The 20,000-nt window shown below is 46.5% G+C and overlaps 1 protein-coding gene across 4 annotated transcripts in view; it reads right to left on the reverse strand.

Annotated features, from left to right (window-relative positions):
- LOC123755288 (cytosolic carboxypeptidase 3) overlaps positions 1-20,000 on the reverse strand; it is a 51,128-nt gene that overhangs the window by 25,363 nt on the left and 5,765 nt on the right. Inside the window, exon 2 of one of the 4 annotated variants that reach the window (XM_045737761.2) lies at positions 12,288-12,651. In XM_045737761.2, coding sequence (XP_045593717.1) covers positions 12,288-12,375 — 88 coding nt within the window. In that variant the 5' untranslated portion in view covers positions 12,376-12,651. Of the gene's footprint in view, positions 1-3,777; positions 4,089-12,287; positions 12,652-20,000 lie in introns of those variants that run through there. The other 3 variants (XM_045737779.2, XM_045737750.2, XM_045737769.2) reach the window with 3 other exon arrangements.

Below are 20,000 nucleotides of genomic sequence, written 5' to 3' on the forward strand. Positions count from 1 at the left end.
TACCTAACCTAACCTAACCTATCGTTAGAGGTTAGGTTAGGTGAGGTAGCCGAAAAAGTTAGGTTAGGTTAGGTTAGGTAGGTTAGGTTGTCGAAAAACAATTAATTCAGGAAAACTTGGCTTATTAGGCAAATCGGGCCTTGCATAGTAGGCATAAAAGTGCGTTCTGGCTACTAGGTACGACATATATATATATATATATATATATATATATATATATATATATATATATATATATATATATATATATATATATATATATATACATATATATATATATATATATATATATATATACTTCGGACGGTGTATCACTTTAATCTAAGATGAGGTCTGATAAAGACCTTTTGTGCCCTCTGTAATGCTTTTTTGCGCTACCGCTCACAGGATAAGTATGGGGTGCACAGTAAACTAGTCACCTTCGGCGGCAACAATAAAAAAATCGCTTCTTGGCGCAGCAGCCTGTAGCCCAAGAACGGTTGTGGTGCAGCCGCTGGTGGAGGACGGTACCTTATTGCTATAACATGAGGCAGCTTCAGCAGCCGCTGATGGGACTCTCCTGATGCCTGAGTAACGTCCAACAATCATATGGTTTTCCGTGCATAGTGACTTTCTTGTCACCGGTTTGTGCCTCGAGTTTTACTCAATAGTGGCACTAAGTTCCTCTCGCTCTCACCTGGGAGAAAAATATCTAAGAATTTTACCGGTTACCTGACACATATTCCAGCAGCCGGACGGTGTTGGAGTTCTTTATTCTTCTCTATGAAATATAAGAGAAGTACCCGACTTGCGTGAGAGGTGGTTGTCTAGCACCCTTGTGACTAGAGTGACACGCCTTAACACATGGCGTAAGAAGGGATTACATCGTGGGGCACCATTCCCCAGGCCATGTCAGGGATGGGGAGGACGCAGAGGTTACTAAAATTTTCCCCGAGACATAAAGCCAGGAGTGACAACATATACTGCCTGCTTCTACGTGTAACTTGGTGTCAGTAACAGGATCACGAGACGAGAGCTCTCCATTCTGATGAATGTGCAACAGCTGTATATTATGAATTGTTTAAGAAAAGCAGTGACAAAATTATCTATGCAGGTTTCTATATAATCTTAGAACACATACATAGTCCAGGAAGTGTCAGTGCAAGAAGACCCATGTTCCAGGAAGTATCAGAGCAAGAATATCTGTCTTCCAGGAAGTATCAGTGCAAGAAGACCCATGTTCCAGGAAGTAACAGTGCAAGAAGACCCATGTTCCAGGAAGTATCAGTGCAAGAAGACCCATGTTCCAAGAAGTATCAGGGCAAGAAGACCCATGTTCCAGGAAGTAACAGTGCAAGAAGACCCATGTTCCAGGAAATATCAGTGCAAGAAGACCCATGTTCCAAGAAGTATCAGGGCAAGAAGACCCATGTTCCAGGAAGTAACAGTGCAAGAAGACCCATGTTCCAGGAAGTATCAGTACAAGAAGACCCATGTTCTAGGAAGTATCAGGGCAAGAAGACCCATGTTCCAGGAAGTATCAGTACAAGAAGACCCATGTTCCAGGAAGTAACAGTGCAAGAAGACCCATGTTCCAGGAAGTATCAGTGCAAGAAGACCCATGTTCCAGGAAGTATCAGTACAAGACCCATGTTCCAGGAAGTATCAGTGCAAGAAGACCCATGTTCCAGGAAGTATCAGGGCAAGAAGACCCATGTTCCAGGGCATGGAACTGTGTGTCGGAGCATGTAGATCTATTAAGAGCCGTGCACTAAAGTCCGTGTTCATTCGAAAACCAACACCAATAATCAACATTCAAGTGAATTCGACTACGAGCATACAATTGTTTGATGGTCCTCCAATGATCCAGGGGGAAGATAGCAGGCCCCGATAGACAACAAATAGCTAGAGTTAGGTAGCAATCACCTCACCAGAGCCGCAATCACGATCACGAAACACTGATCATTGGTATGCGGAAAACCCACAGAGAAGTGGGAAAGGGGATGTTGAACGTTCTTCCTCAAATCTGTTGTTGACGAAGACTCAAAACGTCACGCCGAAACGTTCAACATTCCCTTTACCATTTCTCTGTGGGGTTTTCCGCACATGCATACATTAGAACACTTTCCAGGAGACTCGAACCCTAACCAGCACAGAAGCCTCACAGCAACTGGCATAGCAGGTACGCCTTTAACCCACTGCACACCGTACCGGTGTATCTGCTATGCCAGTTTCTGCGAGGCTTCTGTGCTGGCTAGGGTTCGAGTCTCCTGATAGGAAAGTGTTCTAAAGTTGTAAAACTTCACTTGCGTATTTTAGGCAAGTTATATATATATATATATATATATATATATATATATATATATATATATATATATATATATATATATATGTCGTACCTAGTAGCCAGAACTCACTTCTGAGCCTACTATGCAAGGCCCGATTTGCCTAATAAGCCAAGTTTTCATGAATTAATTGCTTTTCGACTACCTAACCTACCTAACCTAACCTAACCTAACTTTTTCGGCTTCCTAACCTAACCTAACCTATAAAGATAGGTTAGGTTAGGTTAGGTAGGGTTGGTTAGGTTCGGTCATATATCTACGTTAATTTTAACTCCAATAAAAAAAATTGACCGCTTACATAATGAAATGGGTTGCTTTATCATTTCATAAGAAAAAAATTAGAGAAAATATATTAATTCATGAAAACTTGGCTTATTAGGCAAATCGGGCCTTGCATTGTAGGCTGAAAAGTGAGTTCTGGCTACTAGGTACGACATATATATATATTATATATATATATATATAAAATATATATATATATATATATATATATATATATATATATATATATATATATATATATAATGTATATGATAGTATCACTAGTAACGCTGCAACACAAATACCTATAATTATGCTGTTTGATTGCTGGAAAAGACCTAAAATTATGTTCTATAATTACTGGAAAAAATCCATACTTATGCTCTATATTACTCCGAAAGACTTTAATTATTCAGGGCGATACTGGCGAATAGAACCCTGGCTACAGTGAGAGGATCTTACCATCATCTTCCCTCGGGCATGTACTCGCTGTACCCAGGTGTACCCACTTAACCTTGCTGGGTCGAGCATCAGCTCTTGAGCCCCGCCTTTTGATAACCATTGGTTCAATGCAGTGACTTTTTCACTCGTTTTTCTTTGCCATGTTTACGTTTAATGCTGGGTCCCCGGATCCACCTCACTGTAGGTGGTGGGTCCGGGAACCGGTTAGTTGTAACTAACTCACACATGTGAGTTAGTTACAACTATAATTAGCCCTTCCAACAGGACGTCAATCACCTTCTGTAGTCGAGTTCTCAATAGCTCACTACACTTTATGTATTCTATCTGTTGTATAACCTTACTCGTGGAGGACAGGAGAAACTGTTTGAAAATCAAAGGTTAGCCAAGAGCCAGAGCAGCAAGAGGTGTTATGGGAGGCGTACAAGCGTGCCATGAAACCTGGGCCATGGCCAGTGTGCTAACCAATAGGACACCCTGAGATCATTAAGCGTGCCATGAGCACTCCCACTCCAGCTACCAGCGTGACTACGGCTGTACGGTGTAAGCTTCTCGCTAATGCTGATATAGCCACAGGATTCAAGTTTACTGCAGTAACTTAAAGTCTTAATTGTTTTTATACAGCAGTAGTTTATTCTCCTGTAACTATACCTTGACACTCAGGGTCTTGGGGGATCCCGTGTCTAGGCAAGTCTAGAACATTTCATGCAGGATAATAACAAAGGAGAATTACCCCTAAGAGGGAAGTATCTTGCCTGCAGTTGCCAGACATGGCTGAACGCTAGGTGGAGACCCGACCCGTACATGGCTCCCGGCTGAGGTCCCAGCCACATTGGCTAGGGACGGTGCGCGCCCCGACACTTGCAGGCACTAACACCAACTGCGTCAGACTGTTTAATGTGGCGCTCCTCATGCTGTTGACACCGAGCACTGTATACCTGAGAGAGAGGCCAGGAGGGAGGCGTGTGTGGAGGCCAGAGCCGGCCCAGGGCGAGCGGGAAGCATCAGCCAGTCGCCCCCACCTCCGTCTCCTCACCCACTATTGACTACCCGACCACAAATACTGTCTTCACCCGCCACCTATAACCAAGTTGCCAAACGCCATCATCGGCTCTGCCAGGATTCGTATCCATTCCTTCCATACACAGACTATTATGTAAAGTTGTAATCCTTCCCTGAAGGAGGATCTCAGCCGAGAAACGAGCAGCTTAAGGTAAGCTTCTTGCTCCGTGGCCCACGACAAGGCCCGGCTAGATTTCAGGAAAAAGTTCCAATTCAAAATGGGTGAAAGAGAATTAGAGAGAAGAGGTGGAGGTGGATGAGTGGCGCGACACATGCAGCAGAATGATGCCCATCACTAACGTCACAACTCGTTGTTGTTGTTGTTTTAGATTGAGCTACAGGGAACAAAAGTTGCAAGTAGCACAGGCTATGGTGAGCCCGTAGTGGACTTACCTGGCACAGGAGCGGGGCTGTAACTGTTCACCACAACAAGGCTGCGTTATGGACAACTTGCTGCTCCTCGTGGCCATAATAACCCCCATCAGCACTAGAACGTGCCACAGACATCACTCTCCTCCCAATATTTCTCACATATTTTTCTCCCATGTCATGCATTCTGGAAAACGTTCTTAAACGTGTTTTCGTCTTGCGCTAAATATATAATAAAGAGTTTTACCCATCAAACAGTAATATATGAGAGTTAAAAATGTGCATTCAAGTAAAAAAAATAACAAAAAGAGGAATTTGTGGCCTTGTTGTAAGCGTGCAGGGCACATTCCCTGGCGATCATTAGAGCACACTCCCTCCCTCCCTCCCTCACCCCAGGACACCTCTCACGCCAGGTAACGTCATGGTAATTATCAGGGGAAAGTTCTAAGCCATTACGTCTATATAACACTTGGAAGGGATATGAGGCTAAGGGTTTAGGATGGGACGGGGGAAAGGAATAGTGCCCAACCACTTGGACGGTCAGGGGGATTGAACGCCGACCTGTATGAAGCGTGACCATCGCTCTACCGTTCATCCCAAGTGGTTGGGTAAAAGCTGAATACATCTACATCACCACCACCTGCCTGTGCCACCACCTGGACCACCTACCAGTGGACCATCTGTCTTTATTGCCACGAATCAGTGAACCAGCCAACACCTATCTGTTAGACCAGTGCCAGCACCACCTGGTGGGCAGTTGCTGTAACCTAGACACAATCCACTACTTTCTTCCACCACTGGCCGGGCTCCTCCTCCACCAGTGGCCGGGCTCCTCCTCCACCACTGGCCGGGCTCCTTCTCCACCAGTGGCCGGGCTCCTCCTCCACACCAGCTCTCCACAAAATGCATGTGATTACCAAGAATGAAATACATAAATAATTTTCCTGTGCCACGTCATCATCTTCGACTTACGACGGGTGAAATTTGTGGGCAGGCGTCCGGGGCTCTCCCTCACTGTGTAACGGACCTGGTCACGCGAGAGATCGTCAGGCCAGAGACCGTCAGGCCAGAGACCGTCAGGCCAGAGACCGTCACGCCAGAGACCGTCACGCCAGAGACCGTCACGCCAGAGACCGTCACGCCAGAGACCGTCAGGTCAGAAACCGTCACGCGAGAGACCGTCACGCCAGAGACCGTCAGGTCAGAGACCGTCAGGCCAGAGACCGTCACGCCAGAGACCGTCAGGTCAGAGACCGTCACGCCAGAGACCGTCAGGTCAGAGACCGTCAGGCCAGAGACCGTCACGCCAGAGACCGTCAGGTCAGAGACCGTCAGGCCAGAGACCGTCAGGCCAGAGACCATCACGCCAAATGAATATTTTTAACATACTATCGTGCGCCACTCCACGTGCCGGCTGAAGCATGCTAATGTTAACCGGAATTTAACTGAAGGCCACAGTCTCTAGTGGCCTTCAGTATACTATATCTAGTATACTTCAGTATACTAGTATACTGACTATAGTATACTAGTATACTATAGTCAGTATACTACTATCTAAAAGTACCTACGAATTCGTAACTATTGACGATGGTCACAATAGGCAGTATCTACACAGAAGGTTGTAATGGTAGTAGTTAGAGCCGTGAGAGGTACGTTGTTGACAGCTGTCAGTGGTCCTCCCACACAGCTCCAGCTGGAAGCAGCTTGACGAGGAACTGAGAACACTTCTCGTCAACAACTGATACTCTAACAGATATATCATTAAAAGCATGGCGAAGTTCTAATGATACGATCAACACTACAGAACCTTTCCCACCTATTCAATTATTTTTACAGGAATTTCTTTTCAACGGTTAAAAGCCGAAGGAAAGAATCCTGAAAGACATTGCTGACATCAACGCAACATTAACTAGAAGACACAGTTATTACCAGAGCAAGAAGATCACCAACTTACTCCTGAAGAACTCTCCCGACACTGAGTGAAGTGCCTTGAAAGACGAGTAAGTAATTATCAAAAGAAGGCACCAAACATGGAAGGCCTTGAAAGACGAATGTTGCCACGAACTAAACCTATGTAAAAAAGAACGTCTGTCTGTTTGTCGAGGTTGGGGGGGGGGGGGCCAGCTGCTTGGGACGAGGCTCCTAAACTTTGCAAAGTGATTTGTGAATGTATGGCTAATGTCAAAGCCAAAGTTCGGGGTCGATCTCCATGCCTTTCTCGGTTTGGAGGGACTGAGAGAAGGAAGTGGTGGAGGCTCTGTCAATACATACACCAGGTACTCGACTGTTAGAAGGCGGACCCAAGAGTGTCCTACCCATAATCAATATTAGGTAAGAATACGTGCACACGTACACACACACACACACCACAAAGCACACACAATTACATATCGATCAGCCTAAACTCTCAGTCTTGCCGCTCCACCGCGACCACAAGAGCGGAGGCGCACATGAAATATCTCATGAAGAAACATCAATGAGTATTTTGATGCTGTAAATATTAAACATAAAATATCGTGTTAAACATCGTTTGTTCTTTGTAAGTGTACGAATGTGCATTTACTTTCTCCCTCATCGACACTTCTTAGACCTCTTAGACCCGGCCTTCCACTTACCTTAGATCACCTCACACGCTCCCCAGGACCTCTCTCACCCCGGCCAACTGAGCCAGTTCGCATGATGAGTTTCCCTCATTTATTGACAAAATGACACACCATGCCGGTCAGCGGGGGTCAGCGACTGATTAATTGTGTGATTACAGTCAGATAGACCAATTACCGCCGTTGTTGTTGACGTTGTGAAGCCAGGGGCAGCGATATAGAAAATCTGCCTCAGCGGTACCGAAGTGCAGTTACTAATCTGGTAGTTGGTATGCCGACGAATGCCAAGAGGCACGCGCCATCTTCAGCGTCAGGCCATGTTTGCTGAAGCACTTATGGCTGCCACAACACACCCAGGATTTTGAGGTCAATGGCCCTGGCTCTTGCACCTGAGATCCCTACAGCAGCCATGGAACAGCAGCAATCCTACAGCAGCCATGGAACAGCAGCAATCCTACAGCAGCCATGGAACAGCAGCAATCCTACAGCAGCCATGGACTACAGCAGCCATTGGACGGCTGCTGTAGTCCGGACGGGTGACGGCTATCCTACATTGTTATAGGGTAACATCGTGGGTATCCAGGGTATCTTACATGTTATAGAATGCGTGTGTTGTGTGGCAAACTAGGGCAGGTTGAGGTCACGAGACCCGGATCTTAACGTGACTAGTAATGAGTCATTAACATGTAAGAGGGCTTGTGATCCCGGCACGAGCTATATACAGCAACTGGTCATTATAATAGAGGCGCCTCTTACAGGAAGAGGCCTCCATGTCCCTGACAATGTCTTACATTTGTCTTGAAGTCTTCTCCGCAAGACTAAGACGACGAGAATTACAGCTGTCTTCCCTACTAGCTCGTTGTCTCATCACTCAAAGTTCATGAACTTGCAAAACTTTAAATTATATCCACAAACTTTAAATTATATCCAAAAACTTTGAATTATATAATAACAAAATAAATTATATCTCAAAACTTATTCCTACCGAGGCATAGAAAACGTAGATATTTGTGTCGTATCTTTTTCATTGTAGGCTGCATTTCTAACGTTGGTTACCATACGTAACTAAGGCGACCTATTAGCTGAGAGTACGGATTGCAAGATTAACCTTCACCGAGATATAGAAGAGCGTGAAGTTGGTCTTCATAAATTGTTTTTTTATGTGAAATCAGAATGTAATTAATAGAGCGGTGCGCAAGGTGATTACTGCAGAGGGGATGAGTCAGCTAGAGGGGGTTATGAGTACTGCAGAGGAGATGAGTCAGCTAGAGGGGGTTATGAGTACTGCAGAGGAGATGAGTCAGCTAGAGGGGGTTATGAGTACTGCAGAGGAGATGAGTCAGCTAGAGGAGGTTATGAGTACTGCAGAGGTGATGAGTCAGCTAGAGGGGGTTATGAGTACTGCAGAGGGGATGAGTCAGCTAGAGGGGGTTATGAGTACTGCAGAGGAGATGAGTCAGCTAGAGGGGGTTATGAGTACTGCAGAGGAGATGAGTCAGCTAGAGGGGGTTATGAGTACTGCAGAGGGGATGAGTCAGCTAGAGGGGGTTATGAGTACTGCAGAGGAGATGAGTCAGCTAGAGGGGGTTATGAGTACTGCAGAGGAGATGAGTCAGCTAGAGGGGGTTATGAGTACTGCAGAGGAGATGAGTCAGCTAGAGGGGGTTATGAGTACTGCAGAGGGGATGAGTCAGCTAGAGGGGGTTATGAGTACTGCAGAGGAGATGAGTCAGCTAGAGGGGGTTATGAGTACTGCAGAGGAGATGAGTCAGCTAGAGGGGGTTATGAGTACTGCAGAGGAGATGAGTCAGCTAGAGGAGGTTATGAGTACTGCAGAGGTGATAAGTCAGCTAGAGGAGGTTATGAGTACTGCAGAGGTGATGAGTCAGCTAGAGGAGGTTATGAGTACTGCAGAGGTGATGAGTCAGCTAGAGGAGGTTATGAGTACTGCAGAGGTGATGAGTCAGCTAGATGAGGTTATGAGTACTGCAGAGGGGATGAGTCAGCCAGAGGGGTGTGGGATGAGTACTGCAGAGGGGATGAGGCAGCCAGAGGGGTGTGGGGCGAGTACTGCAGAGAGGATGGTAGTGTTTGTTTTAGTATTGGTAGTTAATTGTGGTGGTTAATTGTGGTGGTGATGGTAATTGTAATTACAGTAGTGATGGTGATGATCATTACAGTAGTGGTGATGATTGTGATGAGACATCTGGCGGTGGTGATGATATCTGGCAGATGATGAAGTGTTGCCCCCCCCCCTTAGTGTGCTGTAATGACCCCTCTTAAAGAAGTGGTCTGCATTAATAATATCCTCCAACTCGTTCAGTATTTTAAAGCCCCTCGGTGAGATCAGCCTTGTCCTGTCCGGTTTGTAGTGATGTGAGTACTGTGGCCCTCAGTACTTGGATGTAATCCAAGCCCTCGGAAATAAGTCGACTGCTGCGAGAGTGGACTTATTTCTGGGATGAACTTCGTCACTCTGTTTCCTTCTCGACAAGTCAACCACTTTGGTCGGTATATCAACCACTTTGGTCGGTATATCAACCACTTTGGTCGGTATATCAACCACTTTGGTCGGTATATCAACCACTTTGGTCGGTATATCAACCACTTTGGTTGGTAGATTAACCACTTTGGTCGGTATATCAACCACTTTGGTTGGTATATCAACCACTTTGGTTGGTAGATTAGCCACTTTGGTCGTTAGAACGACGAGCTCACTCCTTGCAAGCGTTCCATTTCCGATCTTACAAGTGGTTGGGTACCATCTCTTCTCTCTATCTTATCCCAGTTTCTTATCCTCATACTCTTTCCAAGTGCCATATAGTCGTACTGACTTTGAGGTTTCTCCTGAAGACTGCCTTACTCTCTCGTCCAAGGATCAGCTGGAGGTTGAACAGTCGCGGGTTGAGCCATTATCGCTAAGCTGGCAGGTGAAGCTTGACAGCCATTAGCCGGGGATGATAATGTACAAGTGAGACATAACTTGTGAGAGGAGAAGCCATTGGGGGGACGGGCCTGGACACAGGGTTCCTGGAGGCTATCACAGGAGGAACCAATGGTGGGGAGGGGGAGTAGCTGGAGTCTCACATGGAACCTGCCTCGGCTATTTTTAGCGCTCTTTATAGGCTCAGCTGCCAGCATTATGCCTCTGTATGTTGTGGGAGACACCACCTGCACTGCAGCCTCTATTCTCTCAACTGGACAACATTTGCTGGTAGTGTTATCGTAGCCATCTCATAAACAATTGCTTTTCATCTGTGACGCCGGAAAGCAATAAAGAGCTGACCAAAAAATTACGCTCCAGTCGCACTAACACCACAACAATAGGGTGTCTGAGGGGGTGTCTGAGGGGGTGCTAAAAACACTACTTATCAGTTTTATGGATAAGATATGCCACCCACGTCAATACGGTTAACTGTGTACCCGTAGATCTTTACAGGGCTTTAGACTTTTGTGTGAATGGAGACTTTTTGTGTGAAGAGAGACCACTGATGGAAGATTAATGAATATTAGTTCTTTAGAAGTTAGTACGTGTTATATATTTGATACTCAGAGGGGCAATCTTTACTACATAAAAGATATATACCCATTGTTCTACAAGGACACACGCTCACAACTCAAGCACTTACAGTGAACACGAGAACACAAACAAGAACATATATAACTGAACGACAAATATTAATCCCAAACGCTGAGAAAACATTTACTCTTTTAACGATGAAATTAATGGTGAATTGAGTTATGGAATATATCTCCCAAGACATGGAATGTGTGCTACCATATGTGACCTGTGTGTCCGCCTACTGACCAGGCGTCCGTCTACTGACCAGGTATCCACCTACTGACCAGGTGTCCACCTACTGACCAGGTATCCACCTACTGACCAGGTGTCCACCTACTGACCAGGTGTCCACCTACTGACCAGGTGTCCACCTACTGACCAGGTGTCCACCTACTGACCAGGTGTCCACCTACTGACCAGGTGTCCACCTACTGACCAGGTGTCCACCTACTGACCAGGTGTCCACCTACTGACCAGGTGTCCACCTACTGACCAGGTGTCCACCTACTGACCAGGTGTCCACCTACTGACCAGGTGTCCACCTACTGACCAGGTGTCCGCCTACTGACCAGGTGTTCGCCTACTGACCAGGTGTTCGCCTACTGACCAGGTGTCCGCCTACTGACCAGGTGTCCACCTACTGACCGTGTGTTAGGAGCTCCTAGGATATAATTCAAGCCAAAACAGTGTTCCAGAAATAGAACGCACAAGGCTCCAAAAATGAGGTCACTCGCAATCTCTTTTTAATGTGGATATTCAGGTCATGCTGGTGACCACAATTTACCTCATAACAGATGCCCTGCTACCGGAGGACGTCGTACCAAATTAGGTGGTTGGGGAAGGCAAGTCATGCAAGGCTGTGTGTGCGCGCTTGGTCAAGCTTGGGAGAGTTACAGCGGCTTTACAAGCAAGGTCAAAACTTGGCCATCTGCTTCATGACCGGTGGCTTGGTGGTAGTGTGTCTCACCCTTAGAGGCACCGGGAGTTACAACCGACAACAACTACACACCGACATCAGTGTAGTTGTAGACACTTCTCAGTCCCAAGAAGAACATATTTGCATCTCGAGGATACCAGTAATATTGGTCAGTAAATGTTTGAAATATCCTACGCGTGAAGAGCGTCAACTCCCAGGTACAATAAGAGAGGACGGCAGGTACGAGGTTCTCCTCGCCAGGTACGATGTACTAGAAGGTCTGGTGAGTGTGATGGCGGGAGAGACGCTATGATAGTATACTGACACGTGAATATAACTCCAAGACTAGGTTTACATACACGCTTGGCTCCTTGTTTTCAATTCCAGTTGAATATTGACCATTAATAAGAGATTGAATAAGAAATGGAAGAGTGATGAATGACAAGAAACACTGGGAAGATCAAACATCATGAATATATGCACATGGATAAAACTTTAACCTAAAATATATTTTAGAAGAATGACAAAACTTATCCATAGAAACAAAATCTTAGACATGCTCATGGAGCTCCGCGGAGCGTAGCTCGAGAGCCTTTTATTATTATTAACATCTTTATTGACAAAATTAATTACAATTTTGCCTAATCTGAGGATTTTGATAGTCTCTTATTAAAGTGAGGATAATGCTGGTATTGCTCGAGAGCCGCTACAAACAGGTGCTGGAGGAACATTACCTTGAGCGATGGTCTGTGCGTTGGCGCCAGAAGACTTCGGCCCGCGATGAGCGCTTGCGATCCCACCAGCTGGACCTTCGTTGACCATTCCCCACTGTCATGTATAAAGTCTGGGGAAATTACGTCAAATGCGATGTCATTTCTGAGGTTTAGAGAGAGGCCATGGTCATCTGGCCCCTGATGTACGTCTCATAGTGCCAGGGGTCGGCACCCAGGAGTCAGGCAGTGTGGGTTGAGTTCTCCAGCGGTTACTAAGAAATGGCGCCACTCTGGCCACCAAACCTGAGGCTCGTTTGAAGGTCCAGGTCAAGATGAGTGTCAATTAAGGTCAAGTGATAGGCGGCGTAGAGTCCCGTATGTAGAGCTAAGAAACGGAGAAGAATTATACAAATTAATGTAAAAGCTATTTGTAGTGTGTTGGTATAGAATGTAGACCAACAGTGACTTACAAGCAAGAAAATACATGAAGTCTTACGCACGCACATATATAAACATTCCTACACGAACATATATAAACATTCCTACACGCACATATATAAACATTCCTACACGAACATATATGATCAATGTACAGAAGCCTTTTGTAAAATTCCTAAAGTTCTCTAAAATCGTCCTTTAATATTGGCAATGTGCCGAGACAGCAGAATAAAACCCCGTGACACTGTACTTGTCAGGTCGCTTAAACTAGAAAGCGAATGCATGGCTTTTATTTTACCTTTATAAGACAGAAATACACGAAGAGAGCAGCAAGCATGACTCAGGCACATGCTGGTGTATGAGGAGCATGTGGCTCTGGGGCCTGATTCACGAAGCAGTTACGCAAGCACTTACGAACCTGTACATCTTTTCTCAATTTTTAGCGACTTTATTTATAATTATTAAACAGTTAATGAGCTCCGAAGGACCAGGAGGCTGTTTATAACAATAACAACAGTTGATTGGGAAGTTTTCATGCTTGTAAATTGTTTAATAAATGTAACCAAAGCCATCAAAGATCGAGGAAAGTTGTACACGATCGTAAGTGCTTGCGTAACTGCTTCGTGAATGTGAATATGAATGTCAGCGTGAATGAACTGCGAATGAATCGTAACTGCATTCCCCCTGATAGTCAAGACCGTTTTTGTCGTTAGGAGATTGAAGCCCCAGCAAGGTGAGGCTTTGTGAGGGGGGGGGGGGGGATAACGAGGTTACAATATCTTGTAACCCCCTGCCCATAGTAAGGGCCTGGAGAGCCCATAGTAAGGGCCTGGAGAATAATGGGGTTCTTACTGTGGGGAGGGGGTTACGAGGGGGTGACCTGGGGGATGGGGTTCCTGTGGGCAGAAGGGGGGAGGGAGGGAGGGGAAGAACCAGCAGCTTCAACAATGGAGAACTGGACTTTTTGGCCTCAGTGCCGAGGACATATTGATAAATTGATCGTGGTGGTGGTGGGGGTGGTGGTGGTGGAGGGGGTGGGGGTGGTGGTGGTGGTGGGGATGGTGGTGGTGGGGGTGGTGGTGGTGGAGGGGGTGGGGGTGGTGGTGGTGGTGGGGATGGTGGTGGTGGGGGTGGTGTTATAGTGGTGGTGGGGGTGGTGGGGGTGGTTGTGGAGGTGGTGGGGGTGGAGGTGGTGGGGGTGGTGGTGGTGGGGGTGGAGGTAGTGGTGGTAGGGGTGATAATGGTGGGGGTGAGGGGTGGGAGTGGTAGGGGTAGTGGTGGTGGTGGTGGTAGGGGTAGTGGTGGTGGGGGTGATGATGGTAGGGGTGAGGGTGGTGGGAGTGGTGGTGGTGGTGGTGGTGGTGGTAGGAGTGCGGTTAGTGGTGGTGGTGGTGGTGGTAGGAGTGCGGTTAGTGGTGGTGGTGGTGGTGGTAGGAGGAGTGAGGATAGTGGTGGTGGGCCTGCATGACTGCCTCTTGTTACCTGCCTCGCCTGCTCCACGCTGGCATCCTCGTGCCGTGAAAAATAGGTGGAAAATTGTGCATGGTCAGGGTCGGCAAGGCTCAGAGAGGGACACATTTTGCGCTTACCCACAAAAAAAAATCCCCAACAGCAGAATTTACCTGTTCCTAACAGGTGGACACCACATAAACAAAGCCAGTTTTAAAATAAACAAACCTACTTAATACAACAATCGAGCAATCCATTTTACCTTTCATCTTCAATAAACTGTATCCATCATTTGATCAGCCAAACACAGCTTTATGATATCAATTTGTCTTATTATAGCAAGTGATGAGCATTGTTTACGTTTCATAAAATCACAATATATTCGAGTTCCATTCAACACAACGTGAGGCTTGTCAGAGTAAAGTGTTTCTGAGATAAGTAGTATTTCATGCTGGTAATATTTGAACTAAATTGCTCCTTCTTGTAAGAATTATTGTACAATTATTTCTCGTACGAGGTAAACAGCGTTGTGGTGGGCTGGCGGGTGGGTGGGCAAGGTGATGAGTGGGTGGACTGTGAAACAGGTGGGTGAGGGGAAGCTTAAGGGTAAACACGTGTACGTGTACACTTGTGTGTGTGTGTGTGTGTGTGTGTGTGTGTACTCACCTAATTGTGCTTGCGGGGGTTGAGCTCTGGCTCTTTGTGTGTGTGTGTGTGTGTGTGTGAGAGAGAGTGTGAGAGTGTGAGTGTGAGAGTGTGTCAGCCTTGCCAACACCCTCACGTACACTGGAGAAGCTTGCCAAACACACACACACACACAGTCATCTCGGCAACTGTGTATAATATCACATGTTTGTTACGAGGGACCGTCGGGTAAAATGGGTGCCAGTCAGACGACCATTTACAGCCACACACCTGACTCTTGGTGAGTTAGTAAACAAAGGGATTACTGCCAGATATCAAGGTTAAGTAAGCTCAGAAATGTGGAACCGTGGATTTTGTTCCTTTTTAATCAAACTTTCTCCTTCAAATTTGGCCAAACTAGTCAAATATAAATGATATACTGAGCATGAATTCTAGAATCTCATTTGCATGGATACCGTGCTAGGCAGGCATTACCCAACATGGTGACACAGGCGAGGAACAGCCTACCTGCCTGTAATAAAATTAACTAGAACTAGATCCAGACGTCACCAGGTAATGTGACATCGTTACTTGTGGCAAGTAATGTCAGGTAACGAATCTCTCAACAGTGAACACTTGTTAACTCTGTGAAGACATTAACCACGTCAATCACTTGGCAGTATACATGGCCACATCAACCACTGGATATATAACACAAGTCAACACTGGAAACACCTAGAAATAATTACCACCATTTAGTATCTAGGAGGTTAGGTTAGTATCTAGGAGGTTAGGTTAGTATTAGTTAGTATCTAGGTTAGGTTAGCTTAGCATTTTAAAAGTACCGAATCACCTTCTGTGGTTGATTGTTCAATAAACCCTTGAACTATATGTTTAACACATCTCTAACCCTGTCCATGAAGGACAGAAGAAAATGTATATATGCTGGTTAGCATTGTAAATCTATAGCCACGTCTGTGGTAGAAAATAATAATAAAAAAAAAGTATCTAGGAGCAGTAGCTTAAGGCAAAGAACTAAACATAACCCTAAACTGGGTTCCATCCCATGTTGGAATCCCATTAAATGAGAAAGCCGATGAAACTGCTAAATTAGCAACTCGTCATCCAGTGATCCATGAAAGAATCCAACCCAGTCTAGAGTACATCAAAAACGCCATCACCAAAAAAACTCTCTTCTACTTGCCCCGCTCCTGTGCCAGGTAAGTTACGGGCTCGCCATAGCCCGTGCTACTTGGAACTTGTTCCGAGTAGCTGAATCTATAACAACAACAACAACCAAAACAACTCGCACATCTCAACAAAGCTCATCTACAACAGCCAGTAGCAGAAGGTCCTCCTTGCAAGCATGAAAACTTGCCAATCAACTGTTGTTATTGTTATAAATAGCCTCCTGGTGCTTCGGAGCTCATTAACTGTTTAATAATTGTAAACAAAGCCGCCAAAGATTGAGAAAAAATGTACAGGTTCGTAAGTGCTTTCGTGAATCTGGCCCCCAGATTATTACAAGACAAGCTTGGGAACCTGGAAACCTCTAGAAATCGAGTACAGGTACTCCACAGGTTAAGAATACTTCATCAACCACTTATTCACCAAGGTCGCCAGATGCTCCACGATCGAGACACATGAGGCTGTATCACGTGTTCATGATACACGGTCATGACAAACCAAATACTGTCTCGGGAAGCTCCTGCCAGCACCCACAGTCTGGTGGAACATTACAGCCCAGACAACAGCAATTGTCGGTGCGGAGTCATTGACTTGAGTCACGAGTCACCCATATTGATTCACCTGAGGTCCATTACATTAATTAAATTCACAATTATCTCTCCATTTTTATATGCGCTAATTAAAAAGGATATGCCTCAGAATTAAATAAAAATATATGGAAAGAACATAATCCATTTAATTATATATTAGTTGGTAGTTAAGGAAGCCAGCGGGAACCCAACTGATGGAATAGTTGAGATGCCTCGTCTTACTCTACAGCACAGTGTATGATGTATAGAGCCTCTATAGGGACGTGTATAGAGCCTCTACAGGGAGGTGTATGGAGCCTCTACAGGGAGATGTATAGAGCCTCTACAGGGAGGTGTATGGAGCCACTACAGGGAGGTGTATAGAGCCTCTCCAAGGTATACATGGAGAACTCCTTGATAGTTCTCAAATTGATAGTTAATTTATATATAATTTATATATATATATATATATATATATATATATATATATATATATATATATATATATATATATATATATTATTAATTATTCTCTACTGTATATTTTTGATTTAATATTAAAAGTGTGAATTTTAGCTTTAAGAGATTTGTAAGGGCTAAGACGAACCGTGAAGGGCTACAGTGCAGGCGTTTGTGGAGAGGTGAGTCACTGTGTATGGTGAGTCACTATGTATGGTGAGTCACGGTGTATGGTGCGGGAGGTAAGGTGGACAAGGGCCACACCCGCTTCACGGGCTCCATCACCATCACCACACTGGTGGTGAGCGTGCTGCTGCTGCTGCTGCTGCCACACCTGACTCAACCACACCACCACTGCCACACTACTTCGACCAAAGAGCCAGAGCTCAACCTCCGCAAGCACAACTAGGTGAGTACCCACACGCGTACCATACCTCCTTGTTATCACACACACCACGCCCCTTTCCACACACACCACGCCCCCTTCCTCACACACCACGCCCCCTTCCACACACACCACGCCCCCTTCCACACACACCACGCCCCCTTCCTCACACACCACGCCCCCTTCCACACACACCACGCCCCCTTCCTCACACACCACGCCCCCTTCCACACACACCACGCCCCCTTCCTCACACACCACGCCCCCTTCCACACACACCACGCCCCCCTTCCACACACACAACGCCCCCTTCCACACACACACACCACGCCCCCTTCCACACACACACACCACGCCCCTTCCACACACACACACCACGCCCCCTTCCACACACGCACCACGCCCCCTTCCACACACACCACGCCCCCTTCCACACACACCACGCCCCCTTCCACACACACCACGCCCCCTTCCACACACACACACACACCCCACGCCCCCTTCCACACACACCACGCCCCCTTCCACACACACACCACGCCCCCTTCCACACACACACCACGCCCCCTTCCACACACACACCACGCCCCCTTCCACACACACACCACGCCCCCTTCCACACACACACCACGCCCCCTTCCACACACACCACGCCCCCTTCCACACACACCACGCCCCCTTCCACACACACCACGCCCCCTTCCACACACACCACGCCCCTTTCCACACACCACGCCCCCTTCCACACACACACCACGCCCCCTTTCACACACACACCACGCCCCCTTCCACACACACCACGTCCCCTTCCACACACACACCACGCCCCCTTCCACACACACCACGCCCTCTTTCCCCTCCCCCCCCCCCCCCCACACACGTCTCTATTCCTGTTTACGAATGTTGCGAAAAGGATGAAAATAGGAAATGTATATGACTGCGGCCTGGGATTAGGTGCTTCAGCGGTGGTTGGACAGATGGCTGCTGGCCCACGACCAATACATAGGCCCTTACATTAGGCCCTACAGAAACACTCAATTCCATTGCTACATTACAGCGCCCCCGAGATCAAGACATTATTTGCCCTATCCCGTCCATGGTGGGATGGGATAGGGAAAGGCATGTCCTTCGTTACATGCACCACACACCTTTTCCAATTACAGAAGGCTAGTTAAAAACGAAGATGACTGACAAATTACAGGGAGATCTGGATGGACATTAGCATTGTCGGGTAGGCGTTTCCATAGGTTTATAACCCTATGGGTGAAAAAACATCTCCTGTTTTCCGTATTACACACACACACAGTAAGGCCTGTCCCCACACACACCCACAAAGTTAATTGACAGTTGAGAGGCGGGTCGAAAAAGCCAGAGCTCACCCCCCCCCCCCCACAAGCACAACTAGGTGACTACACACACACACACACACACACACACACACACACACACACACACACACACACACACACACACACACACACACACACACACACACACACCTCAGGAATCTGTACACCTGTTGATTGACGGTTGAGAGGCGGGACCAAAGAGCCAGAGCTCAACCCCCGCAAACACAACTAGGTGAGTACAACTAGGTGAGTACACACACACACAGATGCTCAGATGAGTCACAGAGATGTTAGGAAGTTTTCTTTTAGCGTGAGAGTAGTGGGAAAATGGAATGCACTTCAGGAACGGAGTCATTGCTGTAAACAACCGATGCTCGAAAGGCGGGATCCAAGAGTCAATGCTCGATCCTGCAGACACAACTAGGTGAGTACTAGGTGAGTACACACACACACACCAGGGCCCTTCCCCGCACGACGTATTAAATAAGAGTGGCCAGGAAGTATTTATATGAGACAAAGCTCCCTGGGGATCTCCAAATACACACCTGACCAGTGAGGGAGTGAGTGAAGTAGGGGTGACCATGCCTCCTGACCACGCGAATGCACTCTATTCCCCCTCCTACCACACACACACACACATCATGCCACTGCTCACCTAGCAGTAAATAGGTACCTGTGAGCTAGACAGCTGATACGGGCTGCATCCTATGTATACTCACCTAGTTGTGCTTGCGGGGGGGGGGGTTGAGCTTTGGCTCTTTGGTCCCGCCTCTCAACTTGACTTCAATCAACTGATGTACAGATTCCTGAGCCTATTGAGCTTTATTCATTTGAAACTGTGTATGGAGTCTGCCTCCACCACACTGCCCAATTGATTCCATTTCTTATCTACCCTGACACTGACAAAATTCTTTCTGTCTCTGTGGCTCATTTGGGTACTTACAATACCTTTGATCCCCCTTGTCTGTGTTGTGTGTGTTAGAGAAATATATGTAGTAGAAATAATAAAGGAAAATGGTTCCTCGAGAGAGAGAGAGAGAGAGAGAGAGAGAGAGAGAGAGAGAGAGAGAGAGAGAGAGAGAGAGAGAGAGAGAGAGAGAGAGAGAGAGAGAGAGAGAGAGAGAGAGAGCCAGAGGCTTAGGGCCAACGCAGGAATATCCCTGAAAAAAAAAGTGTGCCAGAATTTAAACATAAAAACAAAAGTAAAGACAAAAAACATTGTCTGCAATAATAATTAAATAGCCGGGGGCGGTAATAAGAACATAATTATTCC

The sequence above is a fragment of the Procambarus clarkii genome, chromosome 55, assembly GCF_040958095.1.
Source record: "Procambarus clarkii isolate CNS0578487 chromosome 55, FALCON_Pclarkii_2.0, whole genome shotgun sequence".
NCBI classification, from domain to species: Eukaryota; Metazoa; Arthropoda; class Malacostraca; order Decapoda; family Cambaridae; genus Procambarus; species Procambarus clarkii.